This window comes from Primulina huaijiensis, chromosome 10 (assembly GCF_012295235.1).
Source record: "Primulina huaijiensis isolate GDHJ02 chromosome 10, ASM1229523v2, whole genome shotgun sequence".
NCBI lineage: Eukaryota > Viridiplantae > Streptophyta > Magnoliopsida > Lamiales > Gesneriaceae > Primulina > Primulina huaijiensis.
The window spans coordinates 17089703-17113092 of record NC_133315.1 but is presented as its reverse complement, the minus strand read 5'-3'; the positions used below and the strand labels follow the sequence as shown (position 1 = coordinate 17113092).

Below are 23390 nucleotides of genomic sequence, written 5' to 3'. Positions count from 1 at the left end.
AGTCAAAATTACACGAATTATAAACCAAAAGACAATGCCCCACTACTCGTGTAGCTCAAGATTGAATAAAATGTGTCTTTATCTTTGACTTACATTTGATTTGGGCAAGCTCTTTCTTAATTGTTATTATATTTCATCTAGTATATCAATAAATTATCGATCCCCACTTTATGTTAAATTAATCTTTTTGGTGTATAAATGATAAGGTTATTTTTAAGTTTAAGATATAGACTTTTTAAGTTTAATTTTGCATGAGTGAGAATAGTATGAGATAGGTGGCTTCTTGAGAAGTTCTCATGCGTCAAAATGTTGATATTTTGTCTCTTGATCTGGTTGGCTAAATGAGCCGTAAAAAAGAGACATTGTGATGCCTAAGAGGGTGGGGTGATCGCTGGTTCCATGAGGTTGTATGGACAATGAGCGGCTCCTGAGAGGTGTCTAGACGAAGGTAACATGAATGAATCGATCTCACACCGGGATAAGAGGGATTCCAAAAACTATTCAGGTATGAGCTTAAAAGATTTTATATATACTACTCGTATCATTAAGGTGCAACTTTTTTTTCAGAAGCTCGTCACTTAATAACTTTAAGTTAAGCGTGTTTGACAAGAAACAATTTTGGGATGGTGACTCTCTAGGAAATTTCTCATGGTATGTGTAAATGAGGATATAAGCACGCTAAAAAAAACAATTGTTGGTACAATGATGTCAGTCGTCAAATCAGGGGTGTTACAGAATGGTGTCAGGGCGGACCTCTATTAGTACGGTGTGGTTCGGGGACGAACCAAGCAGAAGTTGGTGGGCATGTGACACCCAATGTCGAAGAGGGTGGGGGTGATTGCCGGCATGAGGTTGCACAGACAATAAGCTTCTCATGTAAGGCTTCTAAGCGAAGGGAACATGAATGAATAGATTTCATACCGGAATGAGAGAGATTCTAAAACTGACAATGTATGAGACTATGCAGTTGACAAAGGTTTGATAAGTATTACTCATATCATCAAGATACATCTTCTTTTCAGAAACTCGTCATTTAAGAAGTTCAGAGTTAAATGTGCTTGATGTGAGGCAACTCTGGATGAATGACACACTCTAGGAAGTTTTTCAGGGTGTATGTGAGGACATAAACACGCTAAAAAGACATGTTTTGGTCTAGTGGGGACAATCATCAAATTTGTGGCATTATAGACATCATATCTTAACGGGTAATACTGTCTCTGTTGGGGTAAGACTACCATCTAAGATATATGAGATAACATTAGCAAATAGACACGCATATCTACGGACTCATGGGCCTAACAGCTCGATCTATTAGCATCCAAGTAGGTGCACTATGCACTATCACAATTACAAAAAAATAAAGTTATGTCTTGACTAACAACTAATAGCTTTTGATCTAGTTGTAAGCGTATGATCCTAGCAATTAGTATCAGAACGAGGTCATATGTTCGATTCTCCTAAGAAATATAATTCTATACTTCTTGGGGAGAAACGTTGGGTTAAGCATCAGATCTTAATGGGTGAAACTTTCTCTATTGAAGACAAGGTCGGCGGTAAGGAAAATCTAGGACCGATCTCTAAAAGATACGAGACATCTCCAATAGATAGTCACGCACCTCTTCGGACCATAAGCATAACAACCTGGCCCATTAGCACCCAAGTAGGTGCACCATGAGCTGCCAACACTACTACAAAAACGCAAACGACAACGAATTTTATCCGTTGTCGTAGCCATTTAAAAACTGTTGTAATTGAGGGTGTTGTTGAAAGTCCGTTCAACGACAACGGTTTTTATCCGTTGTGGTAGATCAAATTTAAAAACCGTCGCAAATAAAAATAGCGACGGTCGTGATTGCTACCCGTCGCTAATTTTAGATTAGCGACGGTTACATAAACCGTTGCTAGTTAAATCAACGACGGTTATATAAACTGTAGCTAATGGAGAATAATTACGACTGTCGCTAATGTTAGCGACGGTTATCTTTCAAGAGTTCCGTCGCTAATTTGTTTCGAAAAATAAAAAAAATTACTTTTAATAATTTAATAAATCTAAAAATCTAAAAGAAACTAATAATCCAAACTAAAATCGTGTAAAAGAAAAAAATTTTAAGTGTTGTGAAGTAGTAAAATCGTGTAAAAAAGAAAAATTTTAAATGTTATAAAGTGGTTAGAAAAATTTTACGTGTTGTGTGAAAGTGATAAAATTGTGTAAGATAAAAAATTTTTAAGTGTTGTGTGAAGTGATGAAATGGTGTAAGAGAGAAAAATTTTAAGTGTTATGAAGTGATGAAAAAAATTTTAAGTGTTATGAAGTGGAGGAAAATGGAATGAAAATAGGGATATTTATAGACAGTTTGCGACGGGTTTTGGTTAAACCGTCGCAATTGGTGACAGTAAATGATAAACCGTCGCATATTTTTATTTGGCAACGGTTTGGATTCAAACCGTCGCTAAAATTAGCGACAGTTGCAAAACAATGTCGCTAAAATTAGCGACGGTTATTTAAAAATTGTCGCTAATCTAAACGTAGCGACAGTTTTGAGATACCGTCGCTAAAATGAGCGACGGTTTTGAGATACCGTCGCTAAAACTAGCGACGGTTTTTGTATTAACCATCGCTAAATATTGCAACGTTTTCCAAAGCCGTTGTTGTTTGTCAAAAAAACCACGCTAAACTTAGCGACGGTTATTTTAAAACTGTCGCGAATTTAAACGTAGCGACGGTTTTGAAACTCTGTCGCTAATTGTAGCGACGGTTTTTGAAATAACCGTCGCTAAATATTGCAACGTTTTCCAAAACCGTTGTTGTTTGTCAAAAAAATTACGCTAAAATTAGCGACGGTTATTTTAAAACTGTCGCGAATTTAAAAGTAGCGACGGTTTTTGAAATAACTGTCGCTAAATATTGCAACGTTTTCCAAAACCGTTGTTATTTGTCAAAAATACCACGTTAATCGACAACGGTTTATTCAAACCGTTGTCAATTGTCCAAAAAAACACGATAATCGACAACAGTTCATAGAACCGTTGTCGTTAACCCAAAAAAAAACGCTCAAAAATAGTTGTCTTTGACCCCAAAAAGAGACCCCCAAAGACAACGGTTTTCGATAAAACCGTTGTTAAAAAACATACGACAATGGTTTTTGTGAAAAACCGTTGTCGTATGTGTGTTGTTGTATACAGAATTTCTTGTAGTGCAAGATTATAATGAAATAAAGTTGTGTTTTGGCTAACAATTATATTTTTTGATTTAGTGATAAAAGTTTGATCATAACATATTTTTTATATCATAAATAAAAGTAAAAATGCTAGATTAACTTACATTTTCCTTACCAAATAACAAACTACCCATGAAAAGAAGTAAATATCTTGTTAGCCAAGAATAATTTTGTAAGTGATAAAGGAAAAATATAAGTCAAGATGCACCTTAGTGTACATCTAGTATTCTTTAATAAAAATAGATTTTTTTTTTTGTACCTAAACTATAGTGAGTAACACAAAAATGGATGTAACTAAGATTGAAATTTGAAGAGCCCGGAATCCGATCCTCCTACCTTTAGAAGTTTCATAAAAGATCGAAAATTTTGTCAAACATGCTGACAACACATAATTTCAAGCGAGTTTAACAAAATTAAAGTTTTGTAGAGATATATTAATTATTTTCTCTTAAAAAAGGATCGATTATTAGTTAGAAATGATAATTTCATCGAAGCTAATTCATTATTTATTATAAACAAACAAATTTAGACAAAAAATGACAATTTTAGTTTTTTTTAATTAAATAGTCCTCAGTATTAATGGGACATGATTAAATAGAGTGGCAGACTTACTCTTTGCATCAAAGAATTAAAATAAAGTAAAAACTTGTGTGAGACGGTATTACGGGTCGTATTTTGTGAGACAGATCTCTTATTTGGGTCATTCATGAAAAAGTATTACTTTTTATGCTAAGAGTATTACTTTTTATTGTGAATATCGGTAGGGTTGACATGTCTCACAGATAAAGATTCGAGAGACCGTCTCACAAGAGACTTACTCTTAAAATAAAATATAGCTTTTAAATTTTAGTATCTTAAGCACGTGATTGCCTGTTCATGTCCGTTGTTGATACTCTTCGTTTTGTGTATTTTGAGGAATCAAATTATTCCAAACTAAATAATTTTGGCATATGCCCGAATATTATCGGATATGGTCGAGAATTTCCCTAAACAAAAAATTCCAAAATAATTAAGAATGCCAAATTTTTTATTTTTTATTTTTGTTTATTCCAAAAAATGTGTCCTCTTTCATTTGAATTCCTCAGAATCATCGCTTTAGTAATACTAAATTAAAATTTAACTCTCCTGTCTTCACTCGATTCACCTTATATGCTTACTTCAAGATTCTTCTAATAAATATTCATTACATACCCAAAATTTTAATAATTAGCTTCTAATACTTTATAAATTTGGACCATTTATATTAAGGACAAGATGTGTCAGAAATTTTTTCTAAGGAAGCTAATAGATTCCAATAATTTGGAGTCATAAAATAAATTAGTATAATTTTTTAATGTAATATTTACTCAAAATATGGATTTACCTTTTAAAAAAACTCCTTATTTTTAATAATAAAAAAATTTCTATAAATATATCCCGAGAGCTACTTCTATATCTTATTCTTTTTATATTTTAAATTTTAAATTTATATGCTGGACATCGCATTATTGACATAGAGTTGAGTTTTACTGATGTGGCAAAATTTTCACTATCTTAAATAGTAGTTCTTTTTTCGCAACTTCAAGTGAATTTGGTACCCAATTAAGTTGTCCCGGTAAGGGTAACCCCAAGTGCTTGCATATTTTTATGTAAAATTTTAAAATCGTCCCACAAGTTGGTCTATTTTAGATTTTTAACTTTTTAATTATTCAAATCGTGGTCTCAATACAAAAAGTTAATTTATCTATTTGCATTCTTTTCGTCATAATATTGACGTGACCGCATGCATGTATTAATAACATGATACTAGACATTACTGATATATTCAGCGTCGTGTAAGTATTCTTGTGAAAAAACTAAAAATATATTTTAAAAAAAACCCAAATTATATATTGCAATTACACCAAATTTTGACTATTTAAAGAACTTAAACATAAAATAAGCTAATTAATCACGACTTCACATAATATCTCAAACTTCTGATTCGAAAAATATAAATATATATAAGCGTTACGACATACATACATCATTTGTTATATATATATACTAACTTAGGGTTTTGGGCTACTCCGATATTTGATCGATCGATCGAGTTGTCTATTTCGGAAGTGGGGGTGAGGGGGAAACCACAATTTTAATATAAAACTTAGGTATCAGTAGATGGAACAAAATAAATATAGAAAAAAAAATTTATAAAGAGAGAGGCGATAGTGTCACATGTGGAGGTGCATTAAGATCCAAACAGAGAATGATAAAAAAGGATGTGAATGGACCCGTTTGATATATGCCATATATACAGTGTGATCTTCACATGTTACTCCACATTTGAAATTCTCTTCCGTCGCTTGCATGCCAGGTTTCTCCCCCCTGTCTGGTGGATATCACTGGGATAAGTTTTTTATGCACATTTTTGGATATGTGAATTTAGATCATGTTAAGATTGAGATTTGAACTTAACTCAACCCCAAAAACTAGCTTGAGAGGAATGATTGTCCAAGTTTATATATGCAACTCACAGGAACTCTATCAAACCGATGTGGGACATATTAACACACGCCCCTCACGCTTTGGAATGAACAACTGGAGCGTGGAGATAATAACGGGCGACCCAACTATGGACAGTTCAACACATAATAGTGGACCTGGCTCTGATAGTATGTTTAGATTGTGACTTGAACCTAACTCAACCCCAAAATTAGCTAGCTCAATGAGGGATTGTCCAAGTTCATATATGCAACTTCCAGGAATTCTATCCAACCGATGTGGTAATCAACACATGCGATGAGTTATTTATGCTATAAATGCGCACCTGTAATTTTGCAGAAACATGGAATTTTTTTGATCATGAAGACAAATTATTACTCTACAACTTGAAAAACATATTCGAAATTTAAGTTCTTTTACAGACTTTGCTCCTGTAAATTTCGAGTATTACATATTGATATTTTTTTTTTGGACATTTGAATTTGGAAATTTTATATGACGTTCAAACTTCAAGTGGGAAAGACTTGTCAATATTAAAAAAAAGAATGAAATTAAATTCNTATATTGACATGGAAAAAGACCCTTCCTTTCTATTGTTGATTGCATGCGGCACAAATATTTGGCTGCGCATTGAGTCTCCGAGGGTCCCTAGATTGTGAAAACCTAACATGCAACTGCTTCCCGCCTATTTAATTTTACTTCATCACTCTCATTGTTCTTGGAGATACAACATTTAATTACGTATAATGTCACCTTTAGGTTGGGTTCACAACCTTATATATTGTCTATTATTGTGTAAAATGAATCATAAAATTTACTTTGTGTGACATCTACATATATAAATATTTTAAGGCAAAAATTTTGTTATTTGCTAGTTTTTTTTCCCATATCAGTGTGTGCACGTACGGAAATATTAAGTACATCATTTCGTGCATAAAGTAATCTCAAGCACATATTTAAAAGCGAGTATATACATCTTGATGTTGCGTATATTTTATGAGGACGGAACAAAAAAAGGGCGTATATATAATTGCACCACCAAGTAAATTATCTAAATTCGCAACATAATTTCGTTGAATCTTTTAATCTCTATTCTCACCCAAAAAAAAAAATATTGTGTCCACCCCTTGATAACACCATCTATGTTTAAATATTTCTCACATATGATTTGTATTAATGTGACCAACCAGTCCAAAATTAGAATCTATCACTATACACAGGATGCATGAGTGAAACAAACAGGACAAATGAATAAATATTACACATACACACACACAAAAAATTGTATGAGATCAAATAAACAAGTCCAATTACTTAAAAATCATAGCCATATCAAAAGAGTATAAATAATGTCGTAATGTTTAAGTGTTTATTAACCATTTGTCCCCACTTCACCCGAAGAATATTTGACACAAATATAGAGGAGAAGAGTGGGGATTCTTGAAGTGGGTGAATTTAGCAGCATAAATAGGAATTTTCTTATGTAATTTGATAGAAATGATTTGTGTATGATGAGTCTGTATATAGCCCGTGAGTAAGCCAAAGCTTTACAGCGTTCAGCTTTACTGTTACGTGACAAATTACAAGTCCCATATGTTGACAAAAACTCATGCCTGGCCGGCCACCTCACATGTTCCCAAAAACCCATGTCTAGTGGCTCAAGAGGTAGTTCGGATGGTAAGATATGGTGGATTTTTATCAAGAGGTCAGATATTCAATCTATCGTTGTCTTTGTCATTTCAACTTTGATTCTGTTATACATGGTTTGTCCAATATGATTTACCTGATCTGTTTGAGTTTATCCAGAATATGCCGGGTGGAATTAAATGTGCATCCTTAATTTTACCAATCTATCGTCCCAAATAAAAAATTACTGACATACGTTTTCAGAATACATTTAGTACTTATCTTCCCATTCATTCATTATAGGATTTATAACATGTTGCAAAGAAACAAAACTCTCCTTATAACAACGTGTATATTGATAATGACTTGATCTAAACCATAAATGAAAGTATTTAATTCTAATAATTAGAAAAAAAAACAAAATTTATATTTTAAAAAAGTAGCCTTTTCTTGGCCGCTCCTCCTCGTTTCTCCGTCGTGCACCCACCAGGCCAGCTTTTCTCCTCTATATTACACCCTTTTCTAAGTTCAATCTCCCCCTTTTTCTCTGGTTTTTATGCACGTACCAGCTTTGAAAGAAAGTCCCCTCTTTTTTTCTTTGTTTTCTTGAATCTGTCACTTAATTACATATATGGTGATTTTCCCTAAATTTACTCTAAACCAAGATTTCTTGGACACGAGAGATCTTCAATTTCCCTTCATTAGATCCCTTGTACCCACAAAAAGGTAATAATTTAACCTCTTTTTGGAAAAGTTGAACAGTCGATTTCCCTTTGATTCATTCGCAGAATTTTTCCCTTCAAAATAATAGATAATGGATCGTTTCGCAATACCCAACTGTCAGGTACCACTTCCAGTCTAGTCCCTTTCTCTCTTTCTGTCCCCCTTTCGGTTTTCTGAATTCTCTTTTTTGTTTCTCCAAATTCTTTTTCAGCATATATAAACCTTTCTGGTCCTGTCATAATAATTATTTACTGGTTTTAATCTATCCCCAATGGTGCAATTCACTGAAACATTACCCCTGTTGAATCAAATCCCTCCATTTCCATCTCCGCCAATGAACAAGAACCAGCTTTTCCGGGCCCGGCCATGGCCGGGATTCCCGACGCCGAAATCTGTGGGGAATTTCGGGGACTCGAATTGCATGGAACAGTTGCTAATTCACTGTGCAAACGCCCTGGAAAACAATGACGCGACTCTTGCTCAACAAATCTTGTGGGTTCTCAACAATATTGCTCCTCCGGACGGGGACTCGAATCAGCGGCTGACTTGCGGCTTCCTCCGAGCGCTCATAGCACGCGCCGCCAAGATTGGAACCTGCAAATTGCTCACCGCCATGGCTAATGTCCAAGCAAATGATCTAGCCATGAACAATCATAAATTCTCTATTCTCGAGCTGGCGGGCTTCGTGGACTTGACTCCGTGGCACAGGTTCGGTTTTACGGCCGCTAATGCGGCGGTTCTGGAAGCTGTCGAAGGGTACTCGGTGGTTCATATAGTTGACTTGAGTTTAACACATTGCATGCAAATTCCGACCCTTATCGATTCCATGTCCACTCGGCTCGACCCACCGCCGCTGATCAAGCTAACGGTAGCCGGCACCATGGAAGATTTCCCACCAATGTTAGACCTCTCTTACGAGGAACTAGGCCTGAAATTAGTTAATTTCGCAAGATCCCGCAATATTATAATGGATTTTAGAGTCATTCCTTCGAGTTCTAAAGATGGGTTCTCTTCTTTGATCGAGGAACTCAAACTGCAACATTTCGTACGTGCCGAAAATGGCGAGGCACTAGTAATAAATTGTCACATGATGCTCCATTACATCCCAGAAGAAACCCCATCAAATATTCCAAATCCACCTCAAATTTCGATCCGAACCTCGTCCATGCCGTCTCTCAGAACCATGTTTCTCGAGTCCATACGAGGTTTGGATCCGACAATCGTCATATTAGTCGACGAAGATGCAGATTTCACATCAAGCAGCCTAGTGAACAGATTAAGATCAGCTTACAATTATCTATGGATACCCTATGATACAATGGACACTTTTCTTCCACGGGGAAGCAAGCAGAGACAATGGTATGAAGCGGACATTTGTTGGAAGATAGAGAACGTAATTTCAAACGAGGGGCCTCAGAGAGTTGAGAGGCTCGAACCGAAGAGCAAATGGGTACAAAGAATGCGAGAGGCGTGTTTTCGAGGTGTTGGATTCAGCGACGATGCGATTTTAGAGGTGAAGAGTATGTTGGACGAGCATACAGCTGGTTGGGGACTAAAGAAAGAAGAAGAAGATGTTGTGCTTACATGGAAAGGACACAACGTGGTTTTTGCTACTGCTTGGTTGCCTGTTTGATGGTCTCCAATATATTGTTTGGAGAATTTTATTACAATATTTTCTTCCTAGATCTCGATATGCTTGATTTTCATTCTTAGTAATGGATAGAAAATCATTTGAGTACCATGCTTCAGCATTCGGCCCGAGCTTTGGAGTTATGGTGATTGAACTATAAGTAAGCTTCAACTTAAGCTTTGATTACTTCTTGGTTGAGTTCTGATGTACTTAACATATAATATATACGTTACAATTTATATCTTCCACTTTTCATAAATTACATATTTTAACATGTAACGTCCCGAAAATTTGAGCGTTTATGTGAACTACATGCATGCAAGTTATCAAATTTCTTATCTATTTTAATTAAATTATTTAATGTATGATTGCGATATAAATATGTGTTTTTATGACATGGTTCATCAAGGTTTCATGAATCAGGGCCTTTTAATAATATTTCACGTTCGACCCTTATTTAAGATTTTGTGTAACTGCAGTTATTTTTATTCAGTAATTGGATGAATTTTAAAACGCCTGATTAACTTGTTTAAATGTTTATGAGTGTATGTATTTTCAGCCATAGCTTTTTTTTAAAAAAAAAAGAAAAATATTTCAATAGCATTTTAAGTAGATCTTTCATAACATCTTCTTTAGAATAAAAAATAGCATTTCTAGGAAAAATTACTATTTTGGTATGTTACTTGGTCATTTTCCATTTGTAGTTTTTCAAGTTGTAGTCCAATAATTTGGTAATAATTGTTTTCATTTTTTTTTTTTACCGGAATGGTAACAATAAAGCCATGAATTATGCATGTTTGTCGCAAGTCAAGTGAAACCCCATGTGAAAAATAAAAGATCACTTAACTCTTTATGTTTTTTTTTTTTTTAAATAAGCTCAAATAACATCAACTTCATTGTTTTAGATAGACGTGTTTTAAATACTTATGACAATATGTAATTCACTTTGTATATTTGAATAAATGAAAAATGTAATTAAAATCATACGACAAATTTTTTACAATTAAAATGTCATATTTGTTGCAATATGATGCTATAAAATGATCAAATAAATAAAATAAAACATAAAAAAGTAAAGTGATTCGTATTCATTTTTACTTATTAGATTTTGAATTCTATAAATAAAATATGATGACAAATTATCTTGTAGTCAACAAAAGGAGATGACATTTCTTTTTCTTGAAAAAATTACTTAGAAAAAAATAATCAAGAAGGGACTTCTTTCCCACGTGATACTCGATGCGCAATTCCTTACATCAACATACGATTACTCGAAATATTTCTAATCATATTTTATTTCGAGTAGGTCTCTTGTGAGACGGTCTCACGACACTACAAAAAAAATTCGGTATTAGCGACGGTAAAACCCGTCGCTATCTCAATTAACGACGGTTTTAGCGACGGAATTTCAAACCATCGCTAAAGTCAGCGTCGCTAAATATTGCGACGGTCTTTCAAAACTCGTCGCTAATTAGCGACGTTTATTAGTGACGATTTTTAAAGCACCGTCGCTACATAATTGGCAACGGATTTTATAAAATTGTCGCTAATTAGCGACGGAACCAACCGTCGCAATATTTAGCGACGGGATAAAACCGTCGTCATTATAAGATTTAGCAACGGTTAATAAATACTTAAAACCGTCGCTAATTCTTTAATTTTTTTTTAAAAAAATTAATTTATATAAAAAAAGTACCTATTTTTAAATTATTTGTACACATTTTATAAATAACCTCCTCTATTTATCTAATATATATAAAATTTGTAAAACAATTTAAATAAGATTCAAAAAAAATAGTAATCTTAACAAGATATAATAAAATTCAAAATATGAAATTTCGCGTTTGATACCTCTATCATTGGGAGAAGACACAAACTCGAGACAAGAAATCGTAATGAGAAATGAGCTCGGTGGGGTCGAATATAAAGGCATTGCGCGACGGTTTTTGACATAACCATCGTTAATATCGACGGTTTTTTATTAATTGTCGCTATTTTGCGAAGGTTTAAAAGACCGTCGCTATGTTACGACGGTGTACAAAACTGTCGCTATTGAGCGACGCTTTACAATACCGTCGTCGATCAAGTTAGCGACGGTTTACATTAAATTGTCGTTAATTTAGCGACGGTGTACATTATCGGTCGCTAAATTAGCAACGACTTTTATTAAAATGTCGCAAATTGGCGATAGTTAATACAAAACCGTCGCAAATTTAGCAACGGTTTAAAAACGTCGCAAAGTTGCGACGATTTATTAAAAGCCGTCGCGAACAGCGACGTTTGATGACAAACCGTTGCATATTTTGGCGACGGCTTGTTTTAAACCGTCGTTAATCCGATTTTTTGTAGTGCGAATCTTTATCTGTGATACGAGTCAACCCTGTCGATATTCACAATAAAAAGTAATACTCTTAGCATAAAAAATAATACTTTTTCATGGATGACTCAAATAAGAGATATGTCTCACAAAATACTACTCGTGAGACCGTCTCACTCTTTTATTTCTTGTACTTATGTAGATGAATGACAAACTTATCTTAAACCAATTTGTAATTTTATTTCAAACCGAATACAATGAATACAAGTATTCTATTATGGTTAATTAAATCTTCCACAATCGAAGCGGATATTTCCGTTCTTCGCGGTCTTCACTCCGACTCGACCCAATTTAGTTATAGCCTCGATGAAAGCATTGTTGAAAGTGAGTGGCTTTTTGGCCCAAGTATTAACAGTGGGCCTAGACCTTCTATCCGTGAACAAAACCTGGTCCGATGTGAAGAGGCCCTTTCCATTTTTAAGGTTTTTGAAGTAGGCATTGTCAAAAATTCTTGGTGTGGTTGGGTCCATATCAATGGCGATTGTTGGGTCCACTTTTTTTGGGCACATAGACTGTAATTGGGCCGCATATTCTTTATTGAGACTTGGGTCCACTGGATTTTGACGGCTGAAACTGTATATTCTGTTCGAAAATTTGCTGCAGTGGGAGAAGCCTACGGTGTGGCATGCTGCAGGCGATCAAGAAAATGGGATTAAGAACTCTTCAGCCTATGATTTTATATTTAAAAATTATTAGATGATATTTAATTCAATATTATTAAAAAATGTTAACTTATAATAATGTTTTTATCCTGTACTCAGTAATGTGTTCGAATAGAAAAATATTTAAATATTATATGGGAGTTTTCTAGAACTATATAAATTTAAGCTCATTAAACTTATGAATATATTTTAATAAAAACTAATGATTAAGATAGGACAATTGACTCTTAATACCCTTGTGAAAATAAATTAAAAAAAACATATAACCCCTTATAGAAAATTAATAATCTTTTAAAAATTAGATGTTTTTAAAAAATAAGGCGTGTTTGCTCTATTTGCGGAAGGTTTTACACTTGATTTTTAAAAGTAGAGTAGATCTCTTGTGAGACGATCTCACGAATCTTTATCTGTGAGACGGGTCAACCCTACCAATATTCAAAATAAAAAGTAATACTCTTAGCATTAAAAGTAATATTTTTTCATCGATGACTCATACTGATTCCAAGAAAGGGAATCCATCATAGGCAAAATTTTGTTAATTATCGAATATTTATCCATTGTGTTTTAATTTTTTTAAATAAATATTGACTTGTTTCAAAGTTAATGAAATGCTTATTTCCACCCCAAAAAAAAACTAAATAATAAATAAATGTACCTGAGAGAGCAATCATGTCATCCTGAGTGAGGTTATTACGACCAAACATGGCATTAAGTTGGTTCAAGTTGAAAGTGGGCTGCGGTAAGTTCCCATCTACATCGGCGGCATTGGACCTTAGCCCATCAAATCTACCCAATTCTACTGTATATGAAGGCCCACCAGCCTGCACTCACCATTTTTTTTTAATTACAAATTATACTTATAAAATACAATATGTTAATTTTGAAGATTTTCATAATATACAAACCAGAGCAATGACATCTCGAGTTGCCATCGCGAGAATATCAGCACAAGAAACCCTATTTCTGCAACTTGGAATCTTATCCACTGCTTCTTTGGCTTTGATCACAGTATCAAATCCATCTCCGGCCAATGACAAATTGTCTGGATGATCCTTTTCAGCTTTGTTCCGGGACGTCGACGCCACTATCACCGACGCATCACAACCCTAAATTATTTCATTTCACAATTATATATATTTAAAAAAATAAAAATTAAAAAGAAGAAATAAAACATATATACATTGATGAAAAATGTACGTACTCCAACGAAACAATCGTGGAAGAAGAGACGGATGACAGAAGGGACGGTAATAAAAGTTTGTTGGAATTTTAGGGTGACGGCTTCTCGAACAATCTTTTCGGCATTAGGACATATGTTTGCGTAGAAATTTCTTCTGAGCTGTGCAGAAGTCGAGCTCGAGCACAAAATAATACATATAAAGAGCGATATTATGGTTGAAAGACGAACCATTTTTTTTTTTCAGCTATACAATTAGAAGGGAACTTAGTAGAGAAGGAAGGAGATTGAGGTTTAGGGAGGAGCTAATGCTATTGTACTTGTTGGAATTTGTATCAGTAGATTTGTAAACAAATCATTGACTTGTAAAGATATTAAAAAGATGTAATCATGTGATCTAAGCGCCAGTTGGCTGCTAAGAATCTTGTCTGTGTACAACGAGGAAAGCATATTATAAAAAAGGTTAATGATATATTGGATGATTGAAACCTGAAAGGGGCATATTTCACATCACATGGAATATCTTTTGGGTGTACGCATCTTACATCTAACTAAACAGGAATGATTCAATAAATTTGACTAAAGATTATGAAAATATATATTTAAAATTATATATATATAAAACCCAAGTGTTTTTTTTCATTCGCATAACTTCTCTCGTTCTTCTCGGTTCGCCGATGAATACATACATCTCAAATAACTTGGAATTTGAGAGCGTGGAGAAGAGGATTTAATTCGATTAAAATGAGTTGCTTATAATAAATGTCAAGTCAAACATAAGGGATGAGAATGAATTAAGAGCATCTCCACTTGGCCTATTCCATGTGAAACTAAAGAGATGTTTATTCAAAGTATTATTATCATATTCCCAGCAGAAGTCACCTCCCTAATTTGCATTATAAAATAATATTGTAGAACCCCCCCCCCCCCCCCTCCCCAACTTCGATTACTGATTTTAATATTATAATTAACAAGAAAATTCCAAGGGCTAGCCAGTGATCATGGGATATTGCTAATAAATAACATAATATTTAATTTTATATGTAATATTTTTAGTTTTCTGTTGATTAAATTTAATTATGGTGGGTACCATCCATGCTCCCCGATCAAGCAATCAACGGGAACATTTGGCTTAGTATAGATATATAAGTGATAGCAAATACAATAATTATTTCTTAATTGGATTGTAATGGTTAGTTATATCATATCCTGTTAGAACCAATGGAATCCGGATATCTCCACACTAGTATGATATTGTCCACTTTGAGTTTTAACCCTCATGGTTTTGCTTTTGGAACCACCCAAAAGGCCTCATACCAATGGAGATATCATTCCATCTTTATTAACCCATGATATTTCTCTAGATCTTCTAATGTGGGACTTTGGTTGCATCCCAACAATCCTCCCCTCAAACGAAGTTCTACTATTATTCTCATGGTCCGAGCCTCCCCTCAAGCCTTATTCGTCCTCCAATCGAGGTTACTCCACTTCACTGCGTTGGAGCGCACGCCTTACATGAATACTAGGAGCATAGCCCACCTCGAGAGTTTAATCAAGGATTTTTACCGGGAGCTCTCACTTCCTTCGTTTAGGTATCACTACAAGAAATTCGGCAGACAACAATACACATACGACAAAGGTTTTTCACAAAAACCGTTGTCGTGTGTTTTTTAACAACGGTTTTTGTGAAAAACCTTTGTCGTATGTGTATTTTTTTAACAACGGTTTTATCGAAAATCGTTGTCTTTTGGGGGGCAAAGACAACGGTTTTTGGGATCAATGACAACGGTTTTACAGAACCGTTGTCTTTGAGTGTTTTTTTAGGGTAAACGACAACGGTTTTATGAACCGTTGTCTATTAACGCGTTGTTTTGGACAATTGACAACGGTTTGAAAAAACCGTTGTCGATTAGCGTGGTTTTTTTACAAACAACAACGGTTTTGGAAAACGTTGCAATATTTAGCGACGGTTTTTCAACAACCGTCGCTAAATTAGCGATGACTGTTAAAAAGCCGTCGCTAATTTTAAATTAGCGACGGTTTTCAAATAAATGTCGCTAATTTTAGCGACTGTTTTAAACAAACCCGTCGCATCTTTAAATTTAGCGACGGTTTAATAAAAACCGTCGCTAAAATTAGCGACATTTATTTGAAACCGTCGCTAAAATCCAAACCGTTGCCAAATAAACATATGCGACGGTTTAACATGTACCGTCGCCAATAGCGACGGTTTAACCAAAATCCGTCGCAAACTGTCTATAAATATCTCCATTTTCTCCCCGACACTTCAAAATTTTTCTATTTTACACCATTTTATCATTTCACACAACACTTAAAATTTTTCTCACCACTTCATAACACTTAAAATTTTTCTGTCTTACACAATTTTATCACTTCACACAACACTTAAAATTTTTCTCTCTTACACAATTTTATCACTTCACACAACATTTAAAATTTTTCTCTCTTTCACAATTTTATCACTTTCACACAACACGCAAAATTTTTCTAACCACTTCACAACAGTTAAATTTTTTTTCTTTTACATGATTTTAGTTTGGATTATTAGTTTCTTTTAGATTTATTAAATTATTAAAAGTATTTTTTTATTTTTCGAAACAAATTAGCGACGGAAATATTGATTACTGACCGTCGCTAATTTTAGCGATGGACTTCAATGATACACGTCGCTAATTTTAAATTAGCGACGGTTGTTTAAACCGTCGCTAATTTAAAACTAGCGACGGTTTATTTAACCGTCGCTAATTCAAAATTAGCGACGGTTTTATTCAAACCCGTCGCTATTTTTGTTTGCGACGGTTTTTAAAATCCGTCGCAAAATTGATCTACCACAACGGATAAAAACCGTTGTCGTTGAATGGACTTTCAACAACACCCTCAGTTACAACAGTTTTAAAATGGCTACGACAACGGATAAAATCCGTTGTCGTTTGCCGTTTTTGTAGTTGTGTATTGAGGATTCTACCCACACGGCTCGATCTAGACCATGGCTCTGATACAACTTGATAAGACCAATGGAATCCGGATATCTTCACACTAGTATGATATTGTCCACTTTGAGTTTTAACCCTCATGGTTTTGCTTTTGGAACCACCCAAAAGGCCTCATACCAATGGAGATATCATTCCATCTTTATTAACCCATGATCTTTCTCTAGATCTTTCAATGTGGGACTTTGGTTGCATCCCAACATATCCGTTGGATAAAATCTTAGAGAGTTGTATATATGGTCTGACTATCAATCCTCTCCTTTTGAACTAGTTTTTGGGGTTTAGTTATGTCCAAGTCTCAATCTTAACATGGTATCAGAGCTCAAGTTCCACTGTTATATAATAGAATGCTCATAGTTGGGTCATATGTTCTATCTATAATTGGGTCATTTGTAAACTCCACGCTCGAGATATTCATTCCTGAGAGTGAGGAGATGTGTTATTTGTCCCACATTGATTGGATAAAATATATGAGAGTTGTATATATGGACTTGGACAATCCTCCCCTCTTAAGATATATTTTGGGGTTGAGTTAGGTCCAAGTCTCAATCTTAACATGGTATCAGAGTCAGGTTCCACAGTTATATGTTGAACTGTCTATAGTTGGGTCACTCGTTGTCATTTGTAAACTTCACGCTCCAGATGTTCATTCATAGACGTGAGAGGGTGTGTTATTTATCCCACATCGTTTGGATAAAGTCCTTGAGAGTTGTATATATGATCTTGGACAATCCTCTCATCTTGAGCTAGCTTTTGAGATCGAGTTATGTCCAAGTCTCACTCTTAACATGGTATCAGAGCTCAGATTCCACCGTTATATGTTGGAATGCTCATGGTTGGGTCATCCGTTCTGCCTATAATTGGATCATTTGTAAACTTCACGCTCCAGATATTCATTTCTGAGAGTGAGGAGATGTGTTATTTGTCCCACATCAGTTGGATAAAATATCTGGGAGTTGCATATATGGACTTGGACAATCCTCCTCCCTTAAGCTATTTCTTGGAGTTGAGTTAGGTTTAAGTCTCAATCTTAACATGGTATCAGAGTCAGGTTCCACAGTTATATGTTGGACTGTCTATAGTTGGGCCACTCGTTTTCATTTGTAAACTTCACGCTCCAGATGTTCATTCCTAGATGTGAGGGGGTGTGTTAGTTATCCCACATCGTTTGGATAAAGTTCTTGAGAGTTGTAAATATGGTCTTGGACAATCCTCCTATTTTTAGCTAGCTTTTGGGGTGGAGTTAGGTCCAATTATCAATCTTAACATGGTATCAGAACTCAGGTTCCACCGTTATATGTTGGAATGCTCATAGTTGGTCATCCATTCTGCCTATAATTGATTCATTTGTAAATTTCACGCTCCAAAAATTCATTCCTGAGAGTGAGGAGATGTGTTATTTGTCCAAAATCAGTTGGATAAAATATCTGAGAGTTGCATATATGGACTTGGATAATCCTCCCTCCTTAAGATATCTTTTGGGGTTGAGTTAGGTCCAAGTCTCAATCTTAACATGGTATCAGAGTCAGGTTCCACAGTTATATGTTGGACTGTCTATAGTTGGGCCACTCGTTGTCATTTGTAAACTTCACGCTCTAGATGTTCATTCCTAGACGTGAGGGAGGTGTGTTAGTTATTCCACGTCGGTTGGATAAAGTCCTTGAGAGTTGTATATATGGTCTTAGACAATCCTCATCTCTTGAGCTAGCTTTTGGGATCAAGTTATGTCTAAATCCCAATCTTAACAGAAATTAATGGCATTGGGACACATAACGGAAGCCACTCCAAGTTGAGGTTTTTTTTTTACTAGAAAAGATTGTAATTTTATTGATCCAAAGTAAGATATTTTGTTACAAAATCTTCCAACCAAAACGGGAAATTTTTGTGTTCCCATATAGCACGAGAGTGGGAAGGAAAAACGAAATGAGCAATAATATGTGCAACAACATTTGTCGATCTACGCACGTGGAACAACTTAGCTTCTCGAAAGTGGCTCAATAATTATCTAACTTATGTAGCAAATATTGCATCATTATAGCTATGATCTTCCTCGGGACAAGTGACGGCTTGCACTGCTAAGAGTGAGTTGGTAAAGATTTGTTGAATAATTAATTCTCGTTCTTACTCCAATCTGTGGCTCTTCCGTATCACGACTAAATATGCATAAACAACCGTAGCAGGTCTGTCGATGTTCATACCAAAAGTAATAACAATATGTCTCTCATAGTTGCGAACCACCCCACTCTCGTTCTTGTACCAATATGAGGCCCTTCCGTATCACGACTAATCATGCATAAACAACCGTAGGAGGCCTGTCAATGTTCATACCAAAAGTAAAAACAATATGTCTCTCATAGTTGCGAACCACCCCACCGATTGCGTAGTGTTTAGTGTAGTGGCGGAGCCGGAAATATGGCTCTGCCTGGGCTGAAATTTTAAACTCTAAAATATTTTAATATTTTAAATTAATCTACCCGAGCTAATATCATATTATTCCAAAATTATACAAAATTTACATATACATTTTTTTTTAAAAAAAATTAGGTCACCCGAGCTAAACTACCATGTGGCTCCGCCTCTGGTTTAGCGTTATTATTGTACGTCGTATCAACGTTCATTTTTAAAAGGTTAGGTGGAGGAGCAGACCACCTTACGGGTGAGCCAATGGTACCGTCTCGAGGGGCTGTGAGCACAGATTCACGAGCTTTTTGGAATTCCTGGAGCATGAGAAACTCCAATCTACTGAAATACATATCTCATTGCTCTCTTTCTCATGCACAATTTTGGTCTTTTCATGCCATATAGCCCGGGACCTCATTACGAAGACTTCAAAGGCCTTCCTATCTACCGCCCCTTCCATACAAAGAAATATACCCACAATATCAAGATGCATTGCCTTCTTGAGAATTTGATATAATATAATATGATGAAAGTATTTAAATTTTAAATATTATTATAAAAAATATTTATGCCATTTAAGATAACACTAAAATAAAGATAACAAATATCTGTTGTTATTGTCTTTTTTATTTTAGATGAGTGAAACTGTTAACGATTAAAAAAAATAAGAAAAGATATTTTAAAAAACATTTATTATTTTTTCTATCAAAATTTTAAAGAATAAATAAATTTTTTTCAAAAATTCAAATTTATTGTCATTTATTATATGAATAATTGTTTTAATTACTTTTGAAAATGTTAAAAAAATTATATTAAAGTTCTAAAAATATAATAATAATATCAATTTAGGACAATCGATACAAAAATTCACGACTCCTCTTTTAAAATTTTGGGTTATTAAAAATAAAGTCATCAAGACCAATACCCTTAGTGGTGTAGTAACTAAATATCTTTGTAGCTAGGACCGACTATTTGTTGTTTTACCCAAAACTATTTGAACATTATCACTCAAATATTTTCAAGTTTACAGCAGCTCAAACGTCACATTTCTATTGTTATTCAATTCAAGCATGGACAATTATTACACCTCAACAATCTATCTCCCAATAATTGCACTCTTTGCCATCAATGAGAATAAAACATGTTACATTGTTTCTGATACCAATTTTATAACCGAGTGCTTCTCCCTCTACAAAAAGTTATGACTGATGACAATAGTTCATCTCAAATCTTTTAAATCGTCAGCAGGTCAAACGTCACATTTCGATTATTTTCCTAACAAAAACAATTATTCTACAACAACAATATCCCAATAAAGAATATGCATGAGTTTGCCCTCATGTATAAGCAAAACCCTCTACCACAAAAATAAATAAATAAATAATATTTTTTAAAAAAATCAAAGTCACCGATCACCATGACCTCATAAGAAGCGAGAAAAAAAAGGAACTGTAACCGGTACTTAAAAGGTCATAGGCCCAATAACACTTTCTTGAATTTGGGCTTAACATCTACCAACTTTTCATGAATTAGAAGGCCCGGCCCACGATGCCAAATGTTCAAGCTATGGAAGTGGCAGACTTCTCAAGCAGTTTACTTTTCAAAATAAGCAACATGTACAAAGTTTTTTGTTTCTATTTTTCATACTACTCAATATATATTCTCTATTATTCTGACTTTAAAATAGTGAGTCTCACCAATTGTAGTAGCACATACCTCACTATGTAACCTTATTTTTTTATTGTAATAAAAAATAAGGAGAAAAGCAATAAAAAGCATTTGTAAAAAAATAAGGAGAAAAGCACTAAAAAGCATTTGACAAATAAATCCAATTTTCATTCCTCGTGGATCAAGAACCTTGTTCACAACTTGCGATAGGGCATGCATCCGTGTCAGCATTTGTCNTATATCTCGAGATGATCAACCTTCAAAAACAAAACCCTTTCTAGAATTCTTTTTATACTTTATGTACACTTTGTTTGAGGGTTCCTCAGTTTGCATGAATCCCGATTAGTTTTAGAATTTCAAGTTGAAATGCAGAATAAATAGCATGTCTGCCCAATTTTTTACTATTCAGCAGCAAACTCAAGAGAAAACTAAATTAAGAAGAAATGATTAACAAAATGGCTGAAGATGAAGGAATTATATATGTGGTGGAAAATGGAGCCCTCAGTCATGCCTGTGCTTAAAATTCAGGTTCCTCTGCATTGGGAATGGAGCCCCTAGTACTCCCTAGGGTTTGGGCAAAGAGACGTGGTTTTCCTTATTTGCCCCTAGTTTAAAAAAAAAAGTGTTTTTGTGTAATAAAATAAATTAATATATCTTGTCTTGGCAAAGAGACGAAACAACGAAGTCTCGATTTGTGAAGGCACAGAGAAAGACAAGAATGAAAGAGATTTTTCATAAATTATGTGGGCATCCCCTTTACAAGATTACATAATTACAATCAGACATATATATAGCATTTCATTTTCAATATATATTTCATTTATTTTATTTCAATTCAATCTAATCAATTTTATACATTATATATATATATATATGAATATATATAGGTTTAAATTAATTTATATATTTTTAAAATATAATTCAGCAAAATTAGTTTTTTATTATTTACTTACAGTGACAACAAATGATGATGTTTGTAATAAATAAGACTGACATTTGAATTTTCTACAAAATGTTTGGTTAAAAAGTTAATGGTACTCCGTATTTAAAATTTTATTTTGAGTTAAAATATTGTGGGGATATCTATTTAATGTTGATAAGTTATTGTTCATTTTACCTAAAAAAATATGAGTGTGAGATATAACCACTAAATAGTATTTATACCATTAAATAGTATTTATACTTTTAATTTCTTTGAACTGGGTTTGTTAAGTTAAATCAAGATATATTGTGCTAATTAATGTACGANAAAAAAAAAAAAAAAAGGCGATAAAAATCAATTACATCATATTAATCGAATATTTCAATCATAATCAATCTTAGTTTTGCGAGAAGCTAATCATGCAATAACTCATATCCAAATCAATTACATCATATTAATCAATCTTAGTTTTGAGAGAGAAGTTAATCATGCAATAACTTATATCCCTTATTGAATATTATTGCGTAGTAAATTATAATTAAAGTTGTGCTTAATTAGGTTGAATGAATCTCCCTTTATTTATTTATATATATCTCACCTATTATATCCGAGCAGTAATTTATATGTAACTTTCAAGTACATGTGATTCACTTTGGCATGCCATGTTCTTCCATTTAATTTTTTTATATATATTTTTTCCTGGAGTGTCCTTTCTGATACAGGAACTATATTATATATAAAATTTTCATAATAATTTAATAGCAATAGTAATGTTTAATATAGACAAATTTTATAATAATAAAATAATATCCTAGTGTGTCTAGGGGGCATCTCTTTCGCAAAGGTGGAATCAGATTGGCCAAAGGTACTGGGATTTGTTTGGCATGCCCTCTTTATCATCATTCAGACCAAATCAAAACTCCCATTTGCAACAAACAATTGCTTTGATTTTTGTGTCCGAAAAATAATTGTTATTATATTCTTCTTCAATCCTATGTTTCTTTGCATCCAAACATTTCACACACACACACAAACAGAGCCAGCAAGTGTATATCTATCTATATATATAGCTGAAGCTGAAGATTGATCAGCAGGAAACTATACATATATATGTATATAGATCTGATGTTTTCTTGCTTCTGTGTCTTCTCCAGATGTGATTGTTTTCTGTTAAGGTAAGAAAATTTTACTTACTATTTTCCTCAAATTTAGTTTTTTTTTTTTAAAAAAAACTAAATTGGGTTGATCTTCGTTTGGTTTTTGCTTGAGCCTAGGAAGTTCGAGAAAATTCAGTATTTATTGCGAATTTACCTTTTTTTTTATTGTTTAACATATGCTTATTGAGAATTTATTGCGATTTTTGTGTTTTTTAAGTGATATCTTGAATTTCATATTGGAAACTTTCAAAACTATTTTGTCTTATATGTACTTTCTAATCAATATTCTGCGCGAATATATATGGTATAATAGGATAAAATGAATGTAATGTGAATAAAATTAAAATATCTGAGCT

General features: G+C 33.9%; 2 protein-coding genes across 2 annotated transcripts; one reads left to right on the top strand and one right to left on the bottom strand.

Moving 5' to 3' along the window:
- Positions 1-7747: 7747 nt before the first annotated feature.
- Positions 7748-9769, top strand: LOC140986499 (scarecrow-like protein 32). Its single transcript, XM_073454770.1, has one exon. It carries the CDS (start codon positions 8302-8304, stop codon positions 9661-9663), a length of 1362 nt encoding a protein of 453 aa, XP_073310871.1. The 5' UTR covers positions 7748-8301; the 3' UTR covers positions 9664-9769.
- Positions 9770-12192: 2423 nt separating this feature from the next.
- On the bottom strand, positions 12193-14197 carry LOC140986724 (peroxidase 73-like). Its single transcript, XM_073455051.1, has 4 exons — positions 13901-14197; positions 13605-13805; positions 13355-13520; positions 12193-12665 (listed from the first exon to the last, which is right to left on the bottom strand). Exons 1-4 carry the CDS (start codon positions 14108-14110, stop codon positions 12259-12261), a joined length of 984 nt encoding a protein of 327 aa, XP_073311152.1. The 5' UTR covers positions 14111-14197; the 3' UTR covers positions 12193-12258.
- Between the last annotated feature and the right edge of the window lie 9193 nt (positions 14198-23390).

What these genes read in the sequence shown, in the direction of transcription:
- LOC140986499 (XM_073454770.1), top strand. Translation starts at nt 8,302, where the DNA reads ATGGTGCAATTCACTGAAACATTACCCCTGTTGAATCAAATCCCTCCA.
- LOC140986724 (XM_073455051.1), bottom strand. Translation starts at nt 14,110, where the DNA reads ATGGTTCGTCTTTCAACCATAATATCGCTCTTTATATGTATTATTTTG. An exon ending in TCCACGATTGTTTCGTTGGA is followed by an intron (nt 13,806 to 13,900) that starts GTACGTACATTT and finishes GAAATAATTTAG; the next exon opens with GGTTGTGATGCGTCGGTGAT. An exon ending in CTCGAGATGTCATTGCTCTG is followed by an intron (nt 13,521 to 13,604) that starts GTTTGTATATTA and finishes TGGTGAGTGCAG; the next exon opens with GCTGGTGGGCCTTCATATAC.